This window comes from Nyctereutes procyonoides, unplaced genomic scaffold (genome assembly GCF_905146905.1).
Source record: "Nyctereutes procyonoides isolate TBG_1078 unplaced genomic scaffold, NYPRO_anot_genome, whole genome shotgun sequence".
In the NCBI taxonomy this organism is placed as follows: domain Eukaryota; kingdom Metazoa; phylum Chordata; class Mammalia; order Carnivora; family Canidae; genus Nyctereutes; species Nyctereutes procyonoides.
The window spans coordinates 26,941,211-26,966,796 of record NW_026575140.1 but is presented as its reverse complement, the minus strand read 5'-3'; the positions used below and the strand labels follow the sequence as shown (position 1 = coordinate 26,966,796).

The 25,586-nt window shown below is 37.9% G+C and overlaps 1 protein-coding gene across 5 annotated transcripts in view; it reads right to left on the bottom strand.

Moving 5' to 3' along the window:
• The window catches only part of RERE (arginine-glutamic acid dipeptide repeats), a 412,302-nt gene that overhangs the window by 213,896 nt on the left and 172,820 nt on the right, over positions 1 to 25,586 (bottom strand). For 4 of the 5 annotated variants that reach the window (XM_055305059.1, XM_055305063.1, XM_055305060.1 and 1 more), the window contains 2 exons: positions 16,226 to 16,296; positions 7,080 to 7,205 (listed from right to left, as the gene is read on the bottom strand). In XM_055305059.1, coding sequence (XP_055161034.1) covers positions 7,080 to 7,205; positions 16,226 to 16,296 — 197 coding nt within the window. The remainder of the gene's footprint in view (positions 1 to 7,079; positions 7,206 to 16,225; positions 16,297 to 25,586) is intronic. The other variant, XM_055305064.1, reaches the window with a different exon arrangement.

Sequence of the window (25,586 nt, the reverse complement as noted above, 5' to 3'; positions counted from 1 at the left end):
AGACACTGTCAAGAAAAGAATAAGATAAGCCTCCGATTGGGAAAAAAACTTACAAAAGACACATGACAAAGGACTGCTGTCCAAAATACGCAAAGAACCTCTAACACTCAACAATAAGAAAATAAATAACCTGATTAAAAAACTGAACCAGAGGGACACCTGGGTGGCTCAGCGGTTGAGCATCCGCCTTTGGTTCAGGGCCTAATCCCGCCTTTGGTTCAGGGCCTAATCCCGGATTCCTGGGATTCAGTCCCACATTGGGCTCTTTGCAAGGAGCCTGGTTCTCCTCCCTCTGCCTGTGTCTCTACCTCTCTTTCTGTGTCTCTCATGAATAAATAAATAAAACCTTTAAAAAAGAAAAAAAAAAAAAAACTGAACCAGAGACCTTAACAGACACCTCACCAAGAAGACAGCAAATAAGCGTGTAAAAAAACAAAAACAAAAAAACTCTGTATCTTATGTTTGTCATCAGAGAAATCTAAATTAAAACATCAGTTAGATACCCCTACAGACTTATCAGAATGGCCACAATTTAGAACACTGACAACACCAAATATTGGCAAGAATGTGGAGCAACAGAAACTCTCAATCATCGGTGGGAATGTAACAGGATACAGCTACTCTGGAACCCAGTTTGGTTGTTTTTTTAAAAAACTAAACATACTCTTACCATACAATCCAGGAGAAGAGCTCCTTGGTACTTACCCAAAGGAGCTGAAAATTTATATCCACACAAAAACCTGCACAGAGAAGTTAGAGCAGCTTTGTTCATAATTGCTAAAACTTGGAAGAATCAAGATATCCTTCAACAGATAAATGGATAAACTATAGTACATCCAAACAATGAAATATTATTCAGCATGAAAACGAAGTAAGAAGCTTCAAGCCAGAAAAAGGCATGGAGAGGCACGAGGTATTTGGGAAATCTTTGCACTTTCTGCTCAATTTTCTGACGAAACTAAAGCTGCTCTAAGACTAAAGTCTATTTTAAAAAAAAAGGGATCCCTGGGTGGTCCAGCGGTTTGGCGCCTGCCTTTGGCCCAGGGCGCGATTCTGGAGACCCTGGATAGAGTCCCACGTCGGGCTCCTGGTGCATGGAGCCTGCTTCTCCCTCTGCCTGTGTCTCTGCCTCTCTCTCTCTCTCTCTCTCTCTGTGTGACTATCATAAAATAAATAATAAAAAAAAAATTTAAAAAAAGCAAGAAATGACAAGTACCCAATATTCAATCTAATCACACAACATGAAATTAAAGACAAAAACAGAAAATGCTCACTCCCAGGCATGAGTCATAATAATTTAGTATAATATTTTCTATAGACCCTGAAAATGACTGATTAACCTTAGGTTATTACTTAAACTTTACTCTAGTTCCTAACAAAAATCTGGTACCCTGTTGGAGGCCTTGGTATTTGTACAAGCTGCTGTCACCAAAGTACTATAAGACATCCTAAAATGAGGGGTAAAACTAAGAAAAAGTTGAGCTAAACAAAACTGCAAGTTCTGCTTCCATGTGCTGAAATTTCTTTTGCAATTTATATACTAATATAAATATAAATATACTAATATAAATTAATTCTGGAGAACTTATAGAACCTGAGAACTGCATATATTTGCTTAGATATTTTTCAAACAATATAAAACAGCCCCAAGAAGGCAAGGTTAAAAGACCAACAGTGCATGTAAGTAATAAAGGGTGATGCAGTAGTATCCCTGAAAGAAAAGCAGCTCATGAAACCTACAAGTAATCTTCACCCTTCATATAGAACGATGGTAACAAAAAGACTACTTAAAATAGTAGGCAGTTTTATAAAACCATAAGGTTATTCAAATCTATGTTCTGTAAATGTGGCTCAATGTCCCTTTTGTCAAAAAATAAAAATAAAAAAGGAGCAGATGAACATGACAGCAAGACAGCCCTTAAGAACAAATCAGCTGAAATTTGCTTTTATGGGAGAGCAGGATATGAAAACTGTTTCAAGTGAAGGAATTTCTCTGGAAGGAGGACAGAGTACTATTCTAATACTGGTCGGTTGGGTATTTTAAGAAATTTTTAGACTTGCTCCATTAAAATTCGATAGCTATTAATCGCCTTTCATTTCAGGTAGTTGAATTAATCTTAGGCATTTGTATCAGCTATTTTTTTAAACCTTGTTGTTTTAACACCTTTAATTACAATCAATATAAAAGACAATAGTATTTTTAGCATTCTTAATCTCAACTGAGGAAGCCACAGGAAATGCTGAAAAAGCAGGATATCCTCAGAAACTCCTGTTTATCTACACAAGCAATCGGATTAGAGTGCTTTATACAAACTAGGTAAGAAACAGAATCAGCATTTAAAAAAAAAATAAAATAAAACAGCATTTTATAGTAAATGTTCACTTTTAATTATTAATACTGAAGACCCAAGTATAAAAAAGAAGTTTTAGAAATGACACTTGAAAACAATAAATGCCTTACTTACACAGGCAAGAGATACTAATTTTAACACTGCTATGATATTAAGCAAAGCATTCTTATCTTTTAAAAAAGTAAATGACATATCACAGAGGCTGGATGCAAGACATTCCTTATGGGTCGAGGAGGTAGCAAGGAGCAGTGGAAAGAGCACTCACTGACCAGATACAGGCAACCCAGATTCTGGCCTAAGCAGCCCCCCATGAAACAGATATCTGGGGAAAGCCACTGGGCCCTAGCTTCCTGCTCTGTTAGTGGAGCAAGCTTGTGTAGATCAGTGGAGTGGATTTACTCCAAGAGAAATGTAAATTCCATTTCTTACATGCACGAAGTTTTACCTGAAACAAACACACACAGATTAACAAACAAAACAGACTACAGGAATTATTTTTCAAATGTATGTAGATACCATTAAGATAAATGAAAAGGGAACTCAAAGAGTAGTGCTTGTTATCATGCTTTTTAATGAAATGATACTAAAAATAGGACTACCACAAGAGCTAAAAGGAAAATAAAATGATACTAAGAAGGGTTCTCACACCACTGTTACGACCAGTGTCCATTCAGTCAAGGTGAGGGCCAGCCTGGGACACTCTCAACGGCAGAAGCCGTCTGCTCTACCAAAGCAAGTGAGCAGCATGCCAGCTCAGGGAACTCTTCAAGTAAAGTGGAGACAAAGGTGGGTATCACTGCAGGGACCATCCAGGATGTACAGAAGCCAGCCATGAAAGCAGTAGAGACTACACAAGGCCAGGGTGAGCTCCTCAGTAAACCTCAGTCCTGACATTCACTCAAGGCAAGATTTTATACAATTGTAAACCTCAAATTTTCTCATCTGCAAAATGAAATAAATATCACAAAGTAAACTATGTGTAAAGAGTAGCACAATGCCTGGGCACAAAGGAAATGCTCAATGTTAGTTTACTTCCTTAACATACAGCTAGCTGATCTGAGATTTTAAATAACCCACTGCAAAGACTGTATAAAGCCACAGTTCCTAATTTTAATTTAAAAAAATATTTTTTTAAAGATTGTATTTATTTATTCATGACAGACACACACTGGGGGGCGGGGGCAGAGGGAGAAGCAGGCTCCATGCAGGGAGCCCAACGTGGAACTTAATCCCAGGTCTCCAGGCTCAGGCCCTGGGCTGAAGGCGGGGCTAAACCACTGAGCCACCCAGGCTGCCCTAATTTAAAATTTTAAAAAATATTTTAGGAATCTACTGATTAGCATCCATGATTGAAAAGAAAAAATTCTCTCCAGAAAAATTCACATACATACAAGACTCTGCAATCAATTTCAGAAGTTCAAAGACTCTTAAACTCAAGTAGTCGTAGGGGCCTATGGACCCCAGATCAAGAATGTCTACAACACTAATAAATTATTTAAAACCTGAATTTGTATAATGAAAAACTATGTGGCAACAGATAATCCTTAATAAATGTTTATTATGCTTACCATGCTAAGCAATTCAATGAATTATTATGCTTTGCAACAACCCTTGAGGTAGAGCATAGTGCTGTGCCATTTTATTAGTGAGAAAACTAAGTGTTAAGAAGGTTAGTTAATGTGTCTCTTGTTACAAAGGAATGCATCATAAGAAAAACATGTTCTCTAATGCACCAAAAACAAAATTAGTTCAAAAAAAATGACGTAAATAAAATAGTTCAACCCACTATTACGTCCTGTCTTATCTGTCTGTGTTAGTCACTCAGCAGAGTTCTTAAAACATGCAAAAAGATGGGACTACAAAATAAAAAGACGAAATAACAAATTATTCTAATCCTTGATCTCCTAGTGAGGAAGGGGTTAGGTGCCCCAACAAGAATTCCAGCCTGCAGAACTGCATCCATGACAACAAAAATGAATGTGCATTTTAAGTTTCCTTTAAATACCAGTACCTTTCAGCTTTGGATTGAGTCTCTGTACTGTCATTGGAACCACCCACTATGGGAGCCGCTGGAGTCAGAGAGGATCATCTCTGCCTGATCTAGGGAGAATCTGGGCAATGTTATCTTCCCCTTCTCACTTCCCTCACTAGTCCTGAACCGCCAGTAAACACAGTACTTTTTGCTTTAAAAAAAAAAAAATCCAAGCTATTAGATTTTCCGTAGTAAGTACAAAGGCTGCCTTTCCAGCACAAATATTTTAAATATGAACAGTGAGAGTTAATTTTATAAAATTTTAACAAATGAGTTGATGTCATCAGTAGTGTAGAAACACAGATCACATATACCTGAATATACGAAGAAAGTTACATTATGATGCAGTCAGCACTACCCTATAAAAACTAAACTAACAAAAATAGTCTATTAGGGAAGACATCTGGTGTATCATGGCAAAAACTGTTAATGATATTGTCTGCAACCCTGTAATCAATTTTTTTTCTCCCAGCAGCTCTCTCATTGCACTGTATTAGATCTGTGTGCCTGCAGAATTTAGAGAGCTCCACACATGGGGGGTAGCTCTGCCAACTGGATCCAATTCAGATCCAGTTCAAACGACTTTGGCAGCATGAAGCGTTGTTAAAGAACAATCAATACAGTTTGCTTTATGCAGCATCATCTTGACTCAGAGAAGATTCATTATCTTACTACAGAACTATCACAAACCTATATATGATGGTATCTGAGTATGCTACCAATCATGAACTTATTTAAATGCCCAGTGAATGCAATACTTTTACTGCTAAAATAAATAAATACTGGTCATCACTAATGCTAACACAAAAAGTTTACTAAAGGCAATGTTATTACAGGCAAAATTTTAAACCCATTCAACAAATCCTGATTAGTGAATATTGTGGTAAATGAAATAGTCTAACAATGACATTCACACTAAAAAGAGAATAAAATGAGAAAATACCAGCCTAAAAGATAAAATCATTTCTCAGAGACATACAGAAATAAGATGGCACTAGTAAAGGCTGAAGTTTTCGAAGGAGGTAGTAAAGGTGGGACTTTGCTAATCTGTCCCTTAATGAGGTCAGTATATCTCTTAGGGATTAAAATTAGACTTTTATCTACCACATTGGGTTTTATCTTCCATTGTGAACAGTTATTATATCAAGAATTCCAAGGATTTCACAATGTAAACCTTTTTTCTGGTCTAATTCTTGATAAATCACACCAGCAACTATTTTAACGTTAAAGTGTTATGACGATTATTCCTAGTTTTGTTATGATTATTAATATCCTATATCTCCATTGTCCTGGCCCTCCTCACTTTATGCACGGGACAGCCACCTAACTGCAGCTTCCGCAGTCAGCCCTGACTCCACACTGCTACCCAATCAATCTTCTTAATAAGCAGGCATTTGCAAATCAGCTTGCCTGGAATAAAAAAGCCTATGAAGGATTCTCTCTTCCGCCATCACATAAAATCTTCCCTCATCTCACCTTTACAACACTGCTCCCATGACCCACTAACCTGTGCTCTCCGTTGATGTCCTGCGGTCTTCTCTCAACTCCCAGCTTCACCGGGCTCACTGCCTACGTGGCTTACAGGGACAGGCAGACATGTACACCTGGAAGGCTCATCCAGCCTGCCTGTCCACATGTCATTGACGTACCAAAACCAAATCCACCTCCTCAAAATCTGCCTACCTTCACAAAACTTTCCCAAGTGATAGAGCTGATTTGCAGCACTCTCTTCTTCTATTTTCAAGATACTGTCTTTCTACACTGCAAATGAACAATTCATTATATATTGCCAGTATCTTGTAATATGCACATGCATACATGATGGCTATTCTCTGGTGTTATTTTCTAATTGAGTATACATTTGAACCCCACGGTCAGATTACATACAAGAGAAAGGTCTTCAACTTCTTTAGTGATTAACAGCAGTCAATCAGAACAATAAACACCTGTCTTTCTGAAAATGTTATCATTAAAACCTTATGAAGGGGGAAAAAAGAAAGGTATATATACAACTTTCATAAAAGGTGAGATACATGACACAAATAACCCACACGGATCACTAACACCAGGCCCTGTGTTCTAGGGGTAAAACACCACAGACACTTCATCTTGCTTCACCTCACACACATCATTACCACCAGGTAACAGAGACATTACCAGGGCACAGCTGAGAGCACTAGATCTACATCTTTACTCAACCCTTTAGAAGGGTTTAATTCTACATCTGGCATTGCAGAAAAGCCTAGCTACTCCTGAGCAATATTCTACACAAAACGTCACCTGAGAGGACAGCATCCAAAATGTTTAGATTCATGGGCCATGAGTCCCAATGATGCTGGGGAGGTGCACATTCCACACTTGGACTCAAACTTACCCCCTTTTTTTCCCCATTTCAGTTGCCAACATCCATACTCGCTGCTGATTGCCAGCTCCTGCTCCTTGCAGCGGCCCAGCATGCTCTCTGCTGGCACCCAAATACCCTATACCACCAAACCCCACTGACTTCTGGAACTGTCCTAGAGGGGTAAGGTAAGTCCCGTATTTTGCTTCCTCTGTGCATGTACTTGTTACTCCTTTAAAAACACATACAATACAGCACATTTTTAAAGGGGCTCTGGGGAGGGAGGTAATGTTCCTATTTTATACCCTATGGGATATAAAATATTGATAGCTTTTAAAAACGGGATTCTCCTTACCCCTACAGGCCCTCTCCCGGCTTCAGAAAGATGTTGTGGTGGCTGTGATGCCACCGGCAGAGAGCATGCTGGGGGGTCACACAAAGCAGGAGTTGGAGATCTGCAGCAGGCCTGGGAGTTGTGGACCTAAAAAAGAAAAGAGCTTTCAGTTAGCATGCCCAACGTCCCCTCCGGCCCTGGTTACTAGGGGCACGCAGCACACAAGCAGGTATGTGCACCATCCTTTAGCAGATGGCCTCTCAGATAATTTGTTCTACTGCTGAAGTTAGCCTCTCTGTTTCAATCAGAGCTGATTCTTTATTTCAGCAGGAACAAACCTACAACCCTTCTGGCTCCACACTATAAACTGAGTCCTGTTGTAAAGCAGTATGGTGTGTGCCCCCAAAATAACCAAGTTAAGATGTGACACAGTGCCAAAGCACAGTGACAGTGGCATGCTTTGCTTAGAATAAAAAACAAAAAAGCAATGGTATCAGATAAACACAACTGTAAAATGAACCACAAGTGGACGAGCTGAACTTTCAGAACAGTTTCCAATGTGAGATGCTAGAGGCATAAGACAGATACTTTAATAAGAAAATATTCAAAAAAAATATTCAAGGCATTGGGGGGTCAAAGAAAGACCCTATCATTTTCTCAAAGTCCCAGTTTAATTTTGTAAAGCTAAAGGCAAGGTAAAAGACAAAGGCTTAATACCAGAGGGAAAGAAAGACACCATTCAAATGAGCAGTTTCTCATAATGCCCACCTGAACAGGTACAAAACATAAAGCTTAAAAGAGAAAGTATTTCTTTTAGAGGCAAAACCAGTTCTCTGGTATGTATCACATGTCTGTATTACTTTTCTTTTGAACGTTGAAAACATTTAAAAGCAGCAGCAGATCAGAGAGCAACTTTTGAAGGCCAGTACCATCTCTTGTAAGCATTAAAAAAAAAAAAAAACAAAAAACCTCAAATAACAGTTTGAGTGTGTTCCCTTTCAAATATTCTAGAGAGTATATAACACTTCCAAAAAACTAACCAATCCAATTTCACGTGGTTTTAAATGAACTAATAAAAATTCCATAAAATCCAGATACTTATTTAAGAATCTCCATTCATAAAGTTCTTTAAAAATGACAGATAAGCAAACTTTTTAATATTAAACCATTTTTAGGGAGCCTTGTTACATTTAGTTCATTTAGTTTTGAATCACTACCAACTTCCTGTGATCCAAGATTTTAATAGTATCCTCCATTAACTACTTCTTTTTCTATGTCTCTTTTAAAATAAACAAAAACATAAATCACAAGAAAGTAAGACGATACTCTGTACAGATCACCCTCTAGAGTATACACTCGGTGCTACACAGGACACTCCCTGTGTGGCCAGGTCTCTGACTCCCACTGCCTCGGGGACAACACACAATGACACTAAGTGTTGTCAGCAGCATAACCTTCCACACACCCCACCTTCCCGTACCAGCACTGCAGATTCCAAATCAAAGAGTCAATTGTGCACTAGAATGTACAAGATACTTGATATTTTTTTTACCATAATCACCCAATAAAAAGGAATTGCTGGTTAATATTTTGCACTAGGAATTCATCAGATCACTCAAATCCTTATTCATTCAAATCAAGAGTCTTAAATGAAGAAGACACCAAATAAAGCATTTCAAAGCATGTTGGCATTATTTTAAATATGCAGTTCAAGTAATTTTTAAGGTATTTTAAATATTAAAAAATACATTTCAAAGCATATCACTGTTCTTATTTATGAATCAGAAAACATGGACAGTATCTGTTTCTGATTTTCTTTCTTCTAATGAGTTTTACTTGGACTATTCTGAGTCAGTTCTTAAACACAAACATCCACATATACATACAAATTACAAATGCCCGTTCTAGGGAATCAAGTTTGAAATAGTAAGATTTTACCAATATTCTTGCATAGCAGCTCTCTGCAAAAACCAAATTGTCTCAAACTTTCTTAGGCTTCTTTTTTAGAAAGATGAGAATGCCTAGTTTTCCACACTGAAAACATTTCTCATAGAATAGGCTTGATAAATAACATTTTTGACATGTATTTTATACAACAGTATAATTAAGCAAAACTCTTTCAGTGCTTTCTTAGTTCTAAAATCCAAATAAACCAGGAGGAAATGAATTACCCAACTTCACAGTAATTGTGAACCATTAAAACTTTAAATCCCACGTGGCCTATAATGACTGTCAGTCATGAGTGAAAACAGCCTGCTGAGAAGCTGAGTAAATGGGGCCAATAAGATGCTCTTAGATTATTTATTCCCAAAGCCTCACTGTGATTTTTCACTTACATGAATACCATCCCCTCCATTTATAAGTTGACATTCGTATCATGCAAAAAGTCAATGGTGATTCACAATAACTTTCAACATGATTGCCCCATAACTGGCAGGAGGAGTATCTAAACACCACCTTGTCCATTAAACTTGGGGCTAAGGATTTCACCCCCTCTTGCTTTGTAAAGGATTAAATAAAATTATAAACTTCAAATTTACATGTGAAAAGGACATTTAGTTTCTGCACATACATTTATTACTGATGGCTTACTCCAAACAAATAGCATGGAGTAAGTCCAATACCTCATTATACTTTATTATCATGCTTATAGATAGCAACTAAGCAACCATGGCCTTTACTTAAAATGAAGGGAGAAAAAAAGATGTGGCTGCCAAAAGAATACTCTAGCACCAAATCAAGAATGTGCACCTTTTCTTGACTTAGAAATTAGAAGAGTGGTATAACAGTGACACACTGTTAGCAGGTGAGAACAACTAAACTAGCAGAAAGGAACAATTCTGTTGGAAGAATGATTTCAGCTGTACATTCCAGCATGTCTCTAAGTAACACCTGATTACAGACTACAAAGAGTTGATAATAAACTTCATGGGCTTCACTTCAGTATCCAACACTCCAAGTCGCAAGGCTGTAAAGGCATGGTACTGACCTTTTCGTAGGGAATGAACTATGAGAAAAAGGAAGTATGGAAGGTAATGCTCACTTTGGCAGGCCTAACTTGAGGAACTCTAAGAAGATGAGAAAAAAGCCACTTTTCACACAAAAATGAACCATCACATCATAAGGCATTCTTCCTAGCAGCGTGGCCTTCTCAGGAATGTTTACCTGTAGACCAAGCCCTCATTTATCTTTGCTAAAAGTCAGTACTGTTGAAAATTCAAAATAGGTTTTAATGCCTTAAAATTAAATGTTATGACTTTGGGACTTTGGCTACACTCATGTAAATTTCCTGAAGGAAATAAGAAATGAAGTTTTAATGTGTTTAAAGAATAATTATTTAAATATAAAATACTACACACTGCAAGCTAACCAAAATACTACACATTGTAAACTAAAGGTAAAGAAACAAGTCCTTTTGGTTTGTTTAATAAACAGGTTAATTTGTAGTTAATGCATATCAAATTACTACTAAAGTTTTTTTTAAACCTTATGCAATGAATTTTTCCACTAAAATGTTATTTTATTCAATATTCAATAAACATTTACTGTGGATCTTATATGGGCCAGGCAATGAGCTAAGCACACAGTATACATCAATGAATAACACAGGCATGGTGTCTACCAGAACACCAATGAAACATCGATATCACAACCATGTCATTCCATGGCCCAAGCACTATATACGCACTCTGTAGGCTTGATCTTTTCATCTAAAAACCACCTACCTACAAGGAGGTGCTTTATTTATACCCCAACCTCACAGGTATAAAACAAGGTTAAGAGGGTTAAGTGTCTTGCCCAAGGTCATAAAAGACAGCAACTGAAGAACAGACCAGCTGATGTCAAAGTCAAACTCCCAACATATGCACTCTACCATCCCTCCTCTCAGTCCCCAAGTTAACACCTCAAATTCTGAATTAGCCACACTCACACTAATGTAGACCTCCCGTCCTACCCCCGGAAAAGTTTTTAATACAAGATTTACCTAACATTAAAATGAATGCCCACTTCTTGATTATCTATACACCATACATTCTGTGCTAAGTGGTCACAGCAGCTAAGGTGGAATTAAATAATTGTGGCATATGATGCATAAATGACAAACTCATTGTGTGTATACATAGATATGTGCACAGAGTGCATGTTAAATAAGTATCCTGTATCCTCCATCAGTATCTAGGTTTAGGTCTCTAACAAAAATGAAAAGATAAAATTACTTATCCTCAGTAAGTTTTCATTTTAAAGACAGAAAAGCAACTTCTTGCTTTTAATCTACTTCTAAGAAACTTGATGTGGTGTAGAGAGGGCAACATCAATGATGCATGGAAGCTGTGCTGAAGCTAATTTCTCTGCAGCCCCTCTATTGTACTGTGGCAATCAAGTTTTAGTGAAGGATTATAGATACAGACCAGAAATCAGAAATTCCAAATGTTCCTTCCCCGACTGCTCACATATGGCAACAAAACAAAGAAGACGGTGTTAAAGCTTGAATGACATGGCCCCCACATTCATAGCAGTTTTGGAGATGAGCCTTCTCCAAGGTAACTAGTGCTATGTAGCCTCAGCTACCCCACATTCACAATGGACACTTAGAGTGGATGCCGTCAGGGACATAAATGATACAAAAGCACACTCATCCATGCAGAGTCATAACAACTCAATGAGCCCTAAACAGTAGATTAAAAATACCACAATATCCCTAATGACATATCCCCGACTTCAGGGAATCTCTAAACCAGGTTTAATGTCAAGGACAACTTTTCCATTTGTAATAAACCAAAAAGGAGTCAAGGTGAATCAGTGGTATTTGCTCAAAATAATATTTGTAATAATTACATATGCTACCTGGAAATTCATTTCATACAACAGTTAAAGAATCGATAAGTATATAACTCTAGGAAACCAAAACTCTACTTTTTTTCTATTGTATGAATGATAGGAACTCATTAGGAATCCACACAGAATGCCTACGTAGAATATTAAAAGGAATGGCTTCAATTATCTGTGAGTGAAGAATTAAATATGGTCTATCAGAGCCAGACTAGGTACTCCTCGGTGTTCTACTGCAAGAAAATTACTAAACAATCTTGTGAAGCATTTTCAGAACTTACAATTATTTCTAGATAGCAAGTTAACTCTATTATGCTAAAGACCTGGATTTCTATAAAAATGCAATTTTATTGTTTTTTAGTAAAAGCAAGAAGGAAATCTTTCTTTGGGGACCAAAGGCAAACAGATTCCTTCACATTAATCCTACTCAGAGTGCTCTCCAGAGAGGACTGGCATCCAGGGCTGCCACAGCTGCCTGTCCAATTCTAAGGTCACTGAGGGAAGAACTTTCTCTCAAAGACTACAGTCTCCTTCAAGGCACTGCACCCACCGAAGCACACAGAGTAGGCTTCTGCTAAATGCCCATCAAAGGCACCAATCACAACTGAAAAAACATTCCTCACTGCACTCAGTATTATCATGCTCCTTGGTGCTACCAACTCACTCAGGAACAAACTCTGAAAGCAAACTAGGTCACACATGACCTAGGAAAGCTAAGGGAGTGCAGCCAAAGGAAGAGTTGAAGATGTTATCCCAGGCTCTTTCAGTTAATTAATGGAGACCCACTCAAGCTGGCCTGAGACAAGAAGCCTTTACTAGCTAAGGCCTCCCAAGAGCTCAGGGGGAAGGCACGCTCGTTCCCATTGGGCTTCTACTGCTCTCTGCACAGTTGCTTGGATCCTCTGTTCTCCTTGCCTTCCTGTCCTATCATGTCAGCTTGCTTGTGACCTGTTTACACCTGCCAACCTTCACTGCATTGAGGCGACTCTTGATTCATCCTTCTGGCTTTGCCCCTCAGCTAACTGCTTCAGTCTCTCAATCTTTTCAAGCAAGGCCACAAAGATCATAGATTGCCACTCCATATTACTATTCTTTCAAAGAACTAAAGATTTTGCCAGGTGCCTTATTATATATTAGTTCAAGAAGCCTAAAGTGCAAAGCTGCCTTATTTAATTGACAATCCCAGCCTATTCCTACTTCTAAGCATACACTAACCATAATTCCACCTTACCTCTACTGTCTCAAGCCGCTGCTTTGACTACTTGTTTCATAGAAACTTCTGTCATTATAGTCAAACAAATCCAGTTTGGTCTCCTAGTCTATAAATAAGCCCAACCAAATTAACACTCCCCAAAAGGATGAAAGCTTCCTAACAGAACACAGAACTTGCTTCCCTTGAAAATGCTACTTTCAAAAGTAGCCTCAGTTCTGCTAAGAACTCAATTACTTTGCACTGTCAATAGCTTCCACCTATCCTTGTGAAAGTGGGGGCTCTAAATAGATCTACCAATATAGGGTGGTAGTAGCATTTTGATGGTTAAATGTTAACAAAGCAGAAACCATGGATCCCATCCCCATAGGCAAGATGACCACAGAACACATTTGAGACTGAAAGGGGACACTGTTTAACAGTTTGCCAGGTTTAATGTAATCCTGCACATAGAGACAACTATGTTCCATATCACAGACTCCCGGCTCTATGGGATATAGTAGCAGAGCCTAGAAGACAACCCAGGTCCCCACATACAATCCTAAGATCTTGCTTATCTCTCACAGAACTAGTCCCTGAAATGTTACCCAGAGTCCTCAGTTCAACAAATTGGCATTATGCTAGTTTTGGTTACTGGTCACAGATATTTCCTTATGACCACTTCTTAGTTCCTTAACTTCCATTGTGTCTAACACTGTAATCTTACCTAATAGGTACCATAAGGGCATTTGCCCAGTTCTTTTAACAGTCCCAAATATACCACATGTTCAAAAAGTCATCATGGTAAAAGAGTTCATTCTAATTCATGGTGTAAACAAAAGAACACATTCTTCAGTTACAACCCCAAACCAAAAAAGCTTTAAAAAGATAAAATACATAATTAGTCAACATTTCAAAGCTATTAGGTTTTTGTTTTCCAGTGCTCCACTTGCCATGCATGGTATTTTCTGTGGGCAAAACCAACTCCAATTTCTTCTTTTTAAAATCTTGCAGAGAAACAAAGCATATTTCCTTCTTTTCATCTTTTCCCCTTATAGCCTGGATAAGCTGAAGGAAAAAAGAGCTATGATTATTCTCATCTATTACATTATCTTTTCATAATAGAATTGCAAACCAAGGGAAGAAGAAAGTGGATATCCACACAATAACAACGTTCCTTCTAGGAATAAGTATTTTATCATCTCAGTTATTCTTGCACAACAACTATGAGTATGTGCTGAACATAGAACTCAAAGAAAAACATGAGGCATAGCAGTGTGCAACTTACATACTGTGCCCATTTCCCATACTGTTTTTGCAGACAGCTTTAATGTGTTGTACCAGACCCATACTAACAGAAGCTTCAGCTTTTATTGCTGTTAATACTCTGAGCAATTACTGTAACTCAGCAGGAACCTCTGCCCCAAACAGCAACTATCAGATTGTAATCAGCATTTCATAAGAGACGCTGTTCAAACATGAAGGCACCTGCTAATATACTAAAATTGTAAAAAAAAATGGGGTCTGAATCTAATAAGTTAAAAAAAAAACTTTGTAATTTTATTTCACAACTATATCTTTTCCATGGTGTACTGGTATTACATTTGGTTTAAAAAAAATCACAAAGAGGATGAGCAGGGACAGAGCAGAAGCAATGGCCACAAGCAAAAGAAAAATCATCAGGAAATGAGACCACTGCCCGGATTTTCAGATGTCAATACAGCATCTGCACAAAAAAAAATCTTTGGAAGGAAATACAGAATAGCAAAGACCTCGAAAAATGGTAAAACTTCATATTGACATAAAATCTGAATAGAAAGCATTTGATTTACAAAATTGAACTGCAAGGCCTCCTTATAAAACAAGCAGGGAAGTTAAAAGAAGCCTACCAAGAATAAATAAATCTTAGAAGTAAAGGGCACATTTGACTTTTTTTTTTTTAAACAGTAAGCATGTGTTACTTATGCAACAAAACTTTAATAAAAAATAAATGGCATGCAATTTTTTAACCAGCTAAGTTAGAATTTACTAATTGGGTATTTGGGGTCATCAAAAATATTAAGAAACAAAGGAGACACAGTGTTAAAGATCTCTCCACACTACATTACCTTTCTTTAGACTGAAGTATCACATACAAAGTGTGAGAATATAAATACTGTCAAGTTACAAAAAGTTTTGGAAATAACAGCATTCACAGATACTGAAACATACCTCTACAGAGCTACAGAATTAGGATTTCTCTATACCTAAGAAGGTAGATAGTGGTTCACAACCTTCAAGTACAAGGATCCCTTTTTAATGTTTCAAAAGATCCCCCAATGATAATACTCTGCTAGTATTTCATGTATCAGTTGTTTGAGGAAAATACATAATACACTGATTCTTAACTCTGTATTGTTATTAAATAAAGTGATTTTTAAAAATCACACCAGCATATTAATATATTTGAAAAATAGTTGTACAAACACATGTGAGGCATATTTTCAACTGAGAATGTTTATTTTCAGTCCTTTGTAAAATCTCTATAGATATCCAGGGATCCAAAGCCCCAAGTATGGGAACCATTAGTCTAAAACCTAGAGACTGGCTAATGGGCCATATCAGCACCTCTAAACTTGGGGAAGGTTTGTAATGAGAAAGTACTATAGACATGCCATCCCCATGTCAGAGTCCTTCCCCCAACCTCTACCACCAGATGACCCCCAGATACACTCTATACTCACTAAAACCTCTAAAGAAATGAATAGCTGCCACCAAAAACTAGTCTCTGCTGCATTTATATTCTTTTTTTCTAACTCACCACCAATTCCCAAATTTACTTCAGGGTATTCAAAATGGCTGAGAAGAAACAAACTACTTCAGAAACTCAAGAAAATCTCTAAAATTATTGTCAAAACAGCTACTCAAGAAATGAAAACTTTGGGAACACTGTTCACAGTACAAGCTTTAAAACTGCAAGTATTACAAAACCAAAAAGATAGAACTGGTAACTGCCTTACACATGCTATGGCTGCCACGCAGTCAGTATTCAGAGGTGACCTGGTTATCAAGTCCAGAATCACGAAGAAACAATCAAGAGAGACAGCCAATGGAACTGGAAAGAGAGAAGGCACAGAGGAAAATCAAAAGCACATTAAAAAATGCTTACCAGTTTGAAGTCTTGAATGCTACAGATGAAATACGGCGTGTTTGGCCTCCGACTCTCGATATACACACAGTCTTTAAAAGAAAAAGAAATTTTAAAACAATGGTATTTACCATTAAGGGAACAAAGACAGGGCCTATAAAGCCATTGCATAAGTAAACAAATGACAAAACACGTATCTTTAATAGAAAAAAAATTTTCAAAGATGTATTATAAAAGTACAATTAATTTTAAGCTAGAGAGACAGCCCTTGGGTTCTTACTGACCACTTTTCTGATAATTTAAAGAACCTGATAAAACCTCAATTATTGCTTCCAGGGTGCCTGAAGACGAGAGAGAAATCCCATGGGATTAACCATATGTTGATGAGGAAATTTCAATTAAGGGAATTATTTGATTGGAGCTACACAAGACAAAATCTTGAATGTCTTATTCAGAGAGATGCTCCCATGTCTTCACAAAGAGAAATGACTTTGCCAAGTGCTTCTTTATTTTCAGTAAATAATTTGTGAGGAAATAAATGAAAGATATAAAAGAAGACTAGCTTGAACATGCCATTATAATGACCTTTCCACCTAAGCCAAGAAACAGAAAGAAATCTAATCTGTTGTGGATAACTTACTATTAAACTTCAACCTAAACATGTTTTATTTTCTAATTATAAATAAAACCAAGGCATCCAATCAGAGGTGGGATGCAATAAACCAAACTACACTTTCCTCAAGGGAATAAGAGCACTTTCTTAAATTATATTTGACATGGCAATGGTTGGATAATTATTTCTGATGCTCTCAACAGCTGTAGTCTAAAGGGCTGCTCTTTAAAATGGCAGGTTAAGATACCTTTTTTTTTTTTTTTAAAGAAGCAATGATTTTAAGGGAAGCAGTGGCTGGCTATAAATGGACTTTAACACTTCCCACAGGGCAACCCAAGATGATTATAAAGCTTAGGATAAGATCCTCTATGTATTATTTACTGAGAACTAAAGGCATCTGCAGTCAATCAAATTTTCAAGGGATAATGAACATGATACCCACATTCAAAATGCCATTTGTTTTATCCCTCCTCATGACCCTTCATAATGAGTGTATCTCAGGATAACTCAGATGCTTAAAAATACAAGCAGATTCCTCTACTGCCTTATGTTACATATGCAGAGCCAAGAAAAACAAAAGGACAGAAATCTGGAGCCATCCATCCAGTGGACACTCCAGTACCACCACAGGCACTAGCTGACGCACTAAGAGATCATGAAGAAAGCCCTCACCAAGAACACCTCTTTCCAAGAAACTTTCTGAAAAACGTCGGGATTTCTGTAGCCCAAAATCATTCCAGAAAAAGAGGAAATATGAATGCCAATTATCTAGGCATCCAGAATGTCCCAACTGAATTCTCTACTCAGATATAGACTCAACAACAAAGATTCAATCTCTGAATCCATGTACAATAGCAGCTCACGAATAAACTGCTGACTGGACTTTCTACTTTATTCCGGGGTCCAGGATGCTATATAACTCTACTTAACATTCAGACAACATCCATTAACATGCCAATCATCTTAAGGAACAAGAGAACTCTCCCTAGTTTGGTAGATCTTTGTCTTCGTATCCCTAATTTGGTATTCAAGTAAAAATATTCCCTAGATAAAAAACTCCAGTTCCAACTTGCACAATTTTGGAACAACACAAATTTGCAAATTAAACAAACTTAATTTCTGTGTCCCAATCCCTGATGTACCCAGTACAAGTATCTCAAATCTCTAGGTATCAATTATTTACCTGTCTCACTCAACCTGCATACAAATCACAGTCCATAGGCCCTCTTCCCTATCACCTCCTATAGAAAGCCTTATCTTCTAAATCTCATAACACTGTCATACCGAGCTATACTGACTTCAACACGAATGAGTCACTTCCTAACTTAGGACTTCCACTTCCTTAAAGTTCATGGGACTAAAATGTGATGCATACAATGGTCTGGTCCTGCATACATCTCAATCTCCACTGGGCTACAGTATCCAAAATTCCACTACATTGTCCATGCCAAGCCCTCTTTACTCCTTCATTCCACTGGCACCTACTTTATAATAAGTTAGCTTCAAGGGCAGTAAATTCTCATGGCTCCTCTGTAAAGAAATGGCAACATCTCCTTTCTTAAAAAAGCTTTACGTGGGACACCTGGCTGGCTCAGCAATTGAGCATCTGCCTTTGGCTCAGGGCATGACCCAGAATACCAGGATCAAGTCCCACATCAGGCTCCCTGCGTGGAGCCTGCTTCTCCCTCTGCCTGTGTCTCTGTCTCTGTGTATGTCTCTCATGAATAAATAAAATCTTTTTTTTAAAAAAAAAGCTTTACGGGCACCCCCGGTGGCGCAGCAGTTTAGTGCCGCCTGCAGCCTGGGGTCTGATCCTGGAGACCCAGGATCGAGTCCCGTGTCTGGCTCCCTGCACGGAGCCCGCATCTCCCTCTGCCTGTGTCTCTGCCTCTCAGTCTCTCTCTCTCTCTCTCTGAATAAATAAATTAAAAAACAAAAATGCTTATTTAAAATAAATAAAAAATAAAAAATAAAAATAAAAAAAGCTTTACACATACTTTCATAATCCACAAAATCATCATAACTATGAACCTTCTAACTCAGAGACTTAAAGTAGCGATTAACTTGTATACAAAAAAGCTTTCCAGAAAAGGAAAATCTATACTCTTTCATTTCTCACTACAAAGTTACATTCAGGAAAAGAATCATCTGCAAATATACAATGGATGTAACTCTCTTAGACAAGGGAAGAAAGGACTATACTGGGATGTGGTTGAGCAACTCCTGGTATCCCTGGGCCTAAACGCTTCCAGGCAGTCTTGAAGGCAGACTCAAATCTGTTGGCCTGAGGAAAGTTGCCATGAGGAGTAAGGCAGTGTGAAAAAGATCCTTAAACCTAATAGGTGGCATTAGCACATTTACTTATTAATGCCTTGTTAAGAAATAAAAAGTCAGGGGATCCCTGGGTGGCTCAGGGTTTAGGGCCTGCCTTTGGCCCAGGGCGCAATCCTGGAGTCCCAGGATGGAGTCCCACGTTGGGCTCCTGGCATGGAGCCTGCTTCTCCCTCCTCCTGTGTCTCTGCCTCTCTGCCTCTCTCTCTCTCTCTCTCACTTGCTCGCTCTATCATAAATAAATAAATAAATAAATCTTTAAAAAAAGAAAGAAAGAAAAAGTCAGGGGCGCCTGGGTGGCTCAGTCAATTAAGCATCTGCCTTCAGCTCAGGTCATGATCTCAGGGTCCTGGGATTGAGTCCCACATGGGGTTCCCTACTCAGCAGGGAGTCTGCGTCTACCTCTCCCTCTGCCGCTTCCCACTGTTTATGTGTGCATGCTCTCTCTCATTCAAATAAATAAAATCAATTTAAAAAATAGATAAAAAGTCACCTCTCTTTGTTTAAAAAGCTACAATACCAAATCAAATTGATCCAAATTGATATGAGACTAATTACATGACTAATTGATATGTGAGACTATTACATAACTAATAATCTGTAAAACAGGTCACTGTATCAAGTAATCTCTATCAGTATCTGGAAACTTATACATGAAAAAGATAAGCTCATTTCATAATTAAATGACAAAATTTTTAATTTTTTTTTAAGTATTTTATTTGGGATGCGTGGGTAGCTCAGCGGTTGAGAGCATGTGCCTTCGGCTCAGGACATGATCCCAGAGTCCAAGGATGGAATCTCACATCGGACTCCCTGCATGGAGCCTGTTTCTCCTTCTGCCTATGCCTCTGCCTCTCTCTGTGTGTCTCTCATGAATAAATAAATAAAAATAAAATCTTTAAAATAACATCTTTTCTAAAAAAATTAGGGTGATCCAACTGAAAGAAACTACATCCTAAGGAACAATTTGTAATTCAAGTCTCACAGGAAAAAAATCTACTTATCATTATTCTTAATGATTTTCAAAACAAGGTTAAATAAGGCCAAAAACTCATAGAAAGTATTTCCCTCTTGTCTCATTAATTAAGAAGCTATTTAAGAAAATAACTTCATATAGATGTTTAAGTGAGCACAAAAATAAAGTGGTTTAATTTGGCAATGGAAAGATGAACACACATAAGTAAAGACCAATGTTAAAATCTCAGTTGGAATATATGCCCAGTAATCTTTTAAAGCCAAAATGATTTGCCAAGAATTTTCATGCAATTTACAAGTGCATAGATTGTCTGAAGCCTGTTATAAAATTGGTTTCAGTCAGTTGGATCAATGATCCTCAACCTGAAAATCTCCCATAGCCAACATAAGTAATAAAGACACTTTTTTTCTAAGAAAGAAAAGAATGAAAAGAAAGCCAGCCTTTTTATTACACTGCTACCAGTTTCGAAAAAAAAAAAAAAAACTGAGCAAAACTGATGCAATCCATTAAGTGCATAATGCACATTTTCAAAATTACCCATATGAAAATGCCTATTTACCAGATTGAGCAAACGGCTGCTGCAGGGCAAATATATATTTTTTTTTAATCTTAAAATCAGCAAGCCTGAAATATGCCAGAGAAATGAGTGAGGCTATTACTATAGATATCAATTATTCCAAACAATACATGGTAATTTATTTTTTTTCTTTATAGGGATGTCTGGAAATAAAACCACGGGTGTAGATTGAGACTTGCTCTCTAACACCAAGCCTCTGCCAGGGAATGATCACACGATTAAGTGACCTCAAATACTGTATCCGTGATCCATGCAATGATACTGAACAGGGGCGTTTCTGGCTGTTTCTCACAACCTAAACATAGCTTTGTGTCCAAGAATCTATTGTGCCATCTGCAAACAACAGAGCATTTGCTAAGCTAGGGAAAGAAGTCAGCCAAAACATGAAGGCCGATTCTCAAGGCAAAGAAAGCCCTTCTCTGCTTTTCAATCCTCAGCAAATCAGCAGGTTTATGTAAATAGAGCAAGAGCATGGTCCTCTCAAGGGTAAAAACCCCAGCCTCAAGCATCAGGCAGTTTGTCATCCTGAAACACAAAGAACCTGTCAGCATCCTTCCTGACAGCCTCCGCCTGGAGCACAGTGGACACTTACTTCACCAACTAATTGAGCAAGTAGTGCTGTGAGCCCAGCATTATAGCCATGGTCACAATGTGCAGGCAATGCTCAGTCTGTGCTGAGCTCTGTAATTTAAAGAATTTTCCTCCTGTTAGTGCATTTCTGCCCCTTAATCTTTGAAATATCTTCTCATCCCTTTGCAAGGCATGGAGGTGCCACGCTAACATAATTTCCAATGGAAAACCTTCTACTTGAACGCCTGGGTGGCTCAGTGGTTGAACATCTATCTGCTTTGGCTCAGGTCACCATCCGGAGTCCCAGGATCAAGTCCCCCAGCAGGCTCCCTACGGAGCTCATGTCTCCCTCTGCCTATGGCTCTGCTTCTCTCTGTGTGTCTCTCATGAATAAATAAATAAAACCTTTTAAGAAAAAAAAAAATAAAACCTTCTACTTGTTTAAAAAAAGAAAAAAGAAAAAGCATGCATGAACAGACTTTCTCACAAATGCATTTCCCAGAAACACACAGCGTGCCACAGTGGTGGACAAGAAGACTGACTCTCAGAACTGCTCTGTCCTTCGTGTTCCATTTCTCTTACACAGGATTCCTCCACCCTGGACATGGAACCATTCAGTGAGTTAACAGCCAACTGGTCTAATGTTACAGAATCAAAAGTCCACAAGTATCTCACCAGTTAATATGGGTATTTCCAAATGTCCAACATGCAAAAAGGTATGTAGCCACATGAGGCATGTGAGAAACAACACTGAAATCCCAATACACAGTGCATGGCTTAACAACGGGGGAGCCTCTCACCTGTACAACAGTTTCCCCTTCTGTACAACAGTCAAATTTATCACAGTTCCTCGCCTCTATCACAATACACTACATTCCAGAGTAAACATTCAAAAAGTATACAAGGAGCAACTGACCTGAACAAAAATGTAAAAACAGAAAAGCAGTTATATGAGATCCTATTGAGAATGCTGTTGTGTACTATCAATGTGAACATAAAGAATGTTGTTTGCTAATAAATAATTCTTTAAGAAATAACTCAATTGCAGGACAATCTACTTTTAGTTTTCTACCAGATTCTTTTGTGGGGAAGGGATACCCACATCAGCTAGGAACATTGGAGAACTAAAAAGGTAAAAAGAAATAAAAATCAGGAAAACAGCACCTCGTTAAGTGAATCCTCTAGTGCTTACTTTTATCCTGTATTCTGAGCCTGAAAACTGTCACCAAAACTGACCTGCAACATCTTAAAGATTCTAAAGTCCATGGGGAAAAAAAAAAATCTCAGGTAACAGACGCTTAGTCCCTTCCTTTTTAAACTTCATAAAAATTAAATCCCGCATATTCCAATGTCTACAGATTTCCAACTACCAAGCTAGCATAGGTTTTTATCTAAAGACAGAACACTTTATATTTCCAGCAAATACTCATCTATCTTTATCCTCACTGCTAACAGGAAATTAAATGATGAGAAAAACCAGCTGGGAGTCTGGGGGGAACAGATCATAACAAACTGAAAGAGACTGTTTCAATTTCCCACCTTTTCCTTTTAGTCCTCTAGAAGTCAGAAAAATCTTCTAGGATATCAAAAGCTTAAAGACTGATCCAAAACAGTCTTCTTTTGAACCTGGAAAAAGTGATGCTAGTGTTTTAGAATAACTGCTGCAGTCAGACCCCACCCCCTTCTAAATCAATCATATGCTACATAGATTTGAAAATTCTAGACTGCCAGCAGCAGCAATTTTAGCAGTTACATGAATACGCTAAGGTACTGGCCCTGGGTTGGCACTCTTACTCAAGTAGAGTGTCTAAAGCACTCTCACCACCATTTCCTTCTGCAAATGTTCCTTAAAAAGCCCTCCTTGTTGGGTACCTGGGTGGCTCAGTGGTTGAGCAGAACCTGCCTTCAGCTCAGGTTGTGATCCCAGGGTCCTGGGATCTAGTCCCACACTAGGCTCTGTGCAGGGAGCCTGCTTCTCTCTCTGCCTCTCTCTCTCTCTCCGTATCTCTCATGAATAAATAAATAAAATCTTTAAAAGAGAGAGAGAGAGAACACACAGAATCTAGCGTGCAGGGGAAGATTTTTTTAAAAATCATTGGTGGCCATCTCCCCATGGAAGCAAAACATGTTAGGGTATTAGAGACATGGTGGAGGGGAATTTCCAGCCCACTCTCACTCTTGCTACCCCACTGTACCTACCTTTCTAGTGCTTGAGAAGGTGGGTAACAACCCAATTCCCAAATCAATGGGTCCTTTGAAAAACTAAATTCTGCTATAAAATCCCTATTAAATAGAGAATGACTGAATGCTTATGAAAACAGTAGGTCCTCACGCAATCATTACAACTGAACATGGCTAAATATGTATACTTAGGACACCAACATTGACAGAGTTCAAACACTTCTAGGAACACTCTGTCCAGTAACCATAAGAAAAAATAACCAGCGACAGGCTGCAGTGAAGATTCCACTCTCTGCATATGACTGACAACAAACAAATCACTAGGTCTGATCTTCTGATGTCACACCCTGCAGAGCAGATTTCAAGCAACACCACTGGCTCCTACTCAGAAAACAATGCACTGGGAATTTGGGCTTTACAATACATGGTTCAACCAATTTGCAGTGCTCACTGGAAATACACAAGAGAATTCACAATGCCTGGGCTATAATTCTTATTTGGCAAATGATTTTATTATAAACTGGTATCATAGTGAATCCATTTTCTTTACGGGTTTTCAGCTAGTGTTTAATGGACTGTCAGGATAATTTAGATTTCATCTATTTAAACTCATTCAAGCCTGGCTCCTGATTGTACAGTAAATGGAACATATTTCTATTCACAGAAATTAATGACAGTTAATTGTAGTCTGCAGTTCTCAATTTTGTAAAAACAACCGTTCCACAGTTCAAGCACCAAGCTACAGAATTTCCCACACCAATTATTTTTTTGTACTTTATAGGCATCTATATCTTGTAAGCCTTTCTTGTAAGACTAATGTATATACTCATAGAATAGTTCTACCCCTTCAAATATTTATTACGAACTTTTCAGAAAGAATTAGGACTTAAGCATAACTGAAGGCTGGGAAAATGAAAGCTTAGTTGTCAGTCTGAACAGATATATGTTCAATTAATATGGATTTTTTTTTTAGCTAGCAAAACTGAAGATTAAAATTTCCTGCTTTACATATTTTTTACTATTAGACAATGTTCTTATGTATTTCAAATAAATCACAATGTCAACATTGAGATTTATTAAAAGTAGGCTAAACTTACCATATGGATTTAGATATACAAACAAGATACATGACACATATTATTAAATACTGTACTGAATTGCTTCTGAGACTGATACTCTGTTTAACAGAAATTTACCTCTGAGTTTTATTTACCAGACAACACAACAATCCCATGAGTGATTTCTCTTCTTGAGTGATTAGTCTTTCACCTAAGCATCCACACAGCTGTGTGAGAGATGCTTCAAGGAGAAACAGGCATGCAAAAAGGCACCTTAAAAGAAACTTATCAAATCAAGACCCAAATAAGAATAAGGCAAGCATCCAGAATTTGCTGCCCCAAAACTATAACCATGAGTCATAGACTGATATATTGCAATTAACACAAAAGAGAAGTTTTCCATTACTTTTTTGCAAGCTACCCTTTTCATTCCCTTTTTCAGCGTGCTATTTACATCTACTCAACTGGGCCCTGAATCTTCTATACCCATATCATGCCCCTTTCCATGAAATTCCTCATGCTATTGCCCCTAACCGAGATGCTCTACCTCTACCTAGTCCTACTGCAATTTTGCCCAAACTCCAGGACCCAAATCAAGGTCTTCATGGTCCTTTAAGTCTTCCCCAGTATCACCAACTTAGTCCGTCCTCTTCAGTTAGCACTGGTCCACTCACTTCCTATTACTAACAGATGACATTGCTCAAATAAGTGTAATTTCTCCCTATAAAATGAAGGATCAAGGACTAGAATCCTGTCTACTTATGTATCTTGCCCTAACCTCACCTCCAAAAAATGCCTTGCACAAAGTTATAGATACAGAGGATTGTGTTCTTATGTTACCAGCTCATCAATGTGCCACTAATACTATTGCTGACTATCTAACATACCCCATTAAATTCTACTAGCTTATTCAAAGACTGTTCCAGGCCTTAAACTTAATTATCTGCTTTATACAATTTGTATAGTTTACATGATTTATATAAACTTCTAAGGGCAAATAAGACCTATTTCCTGACTCTCTTATTGTATCCGTACCTCTTCCCTCTCACCCTAAATCATTACTGTTTTAATTTGGG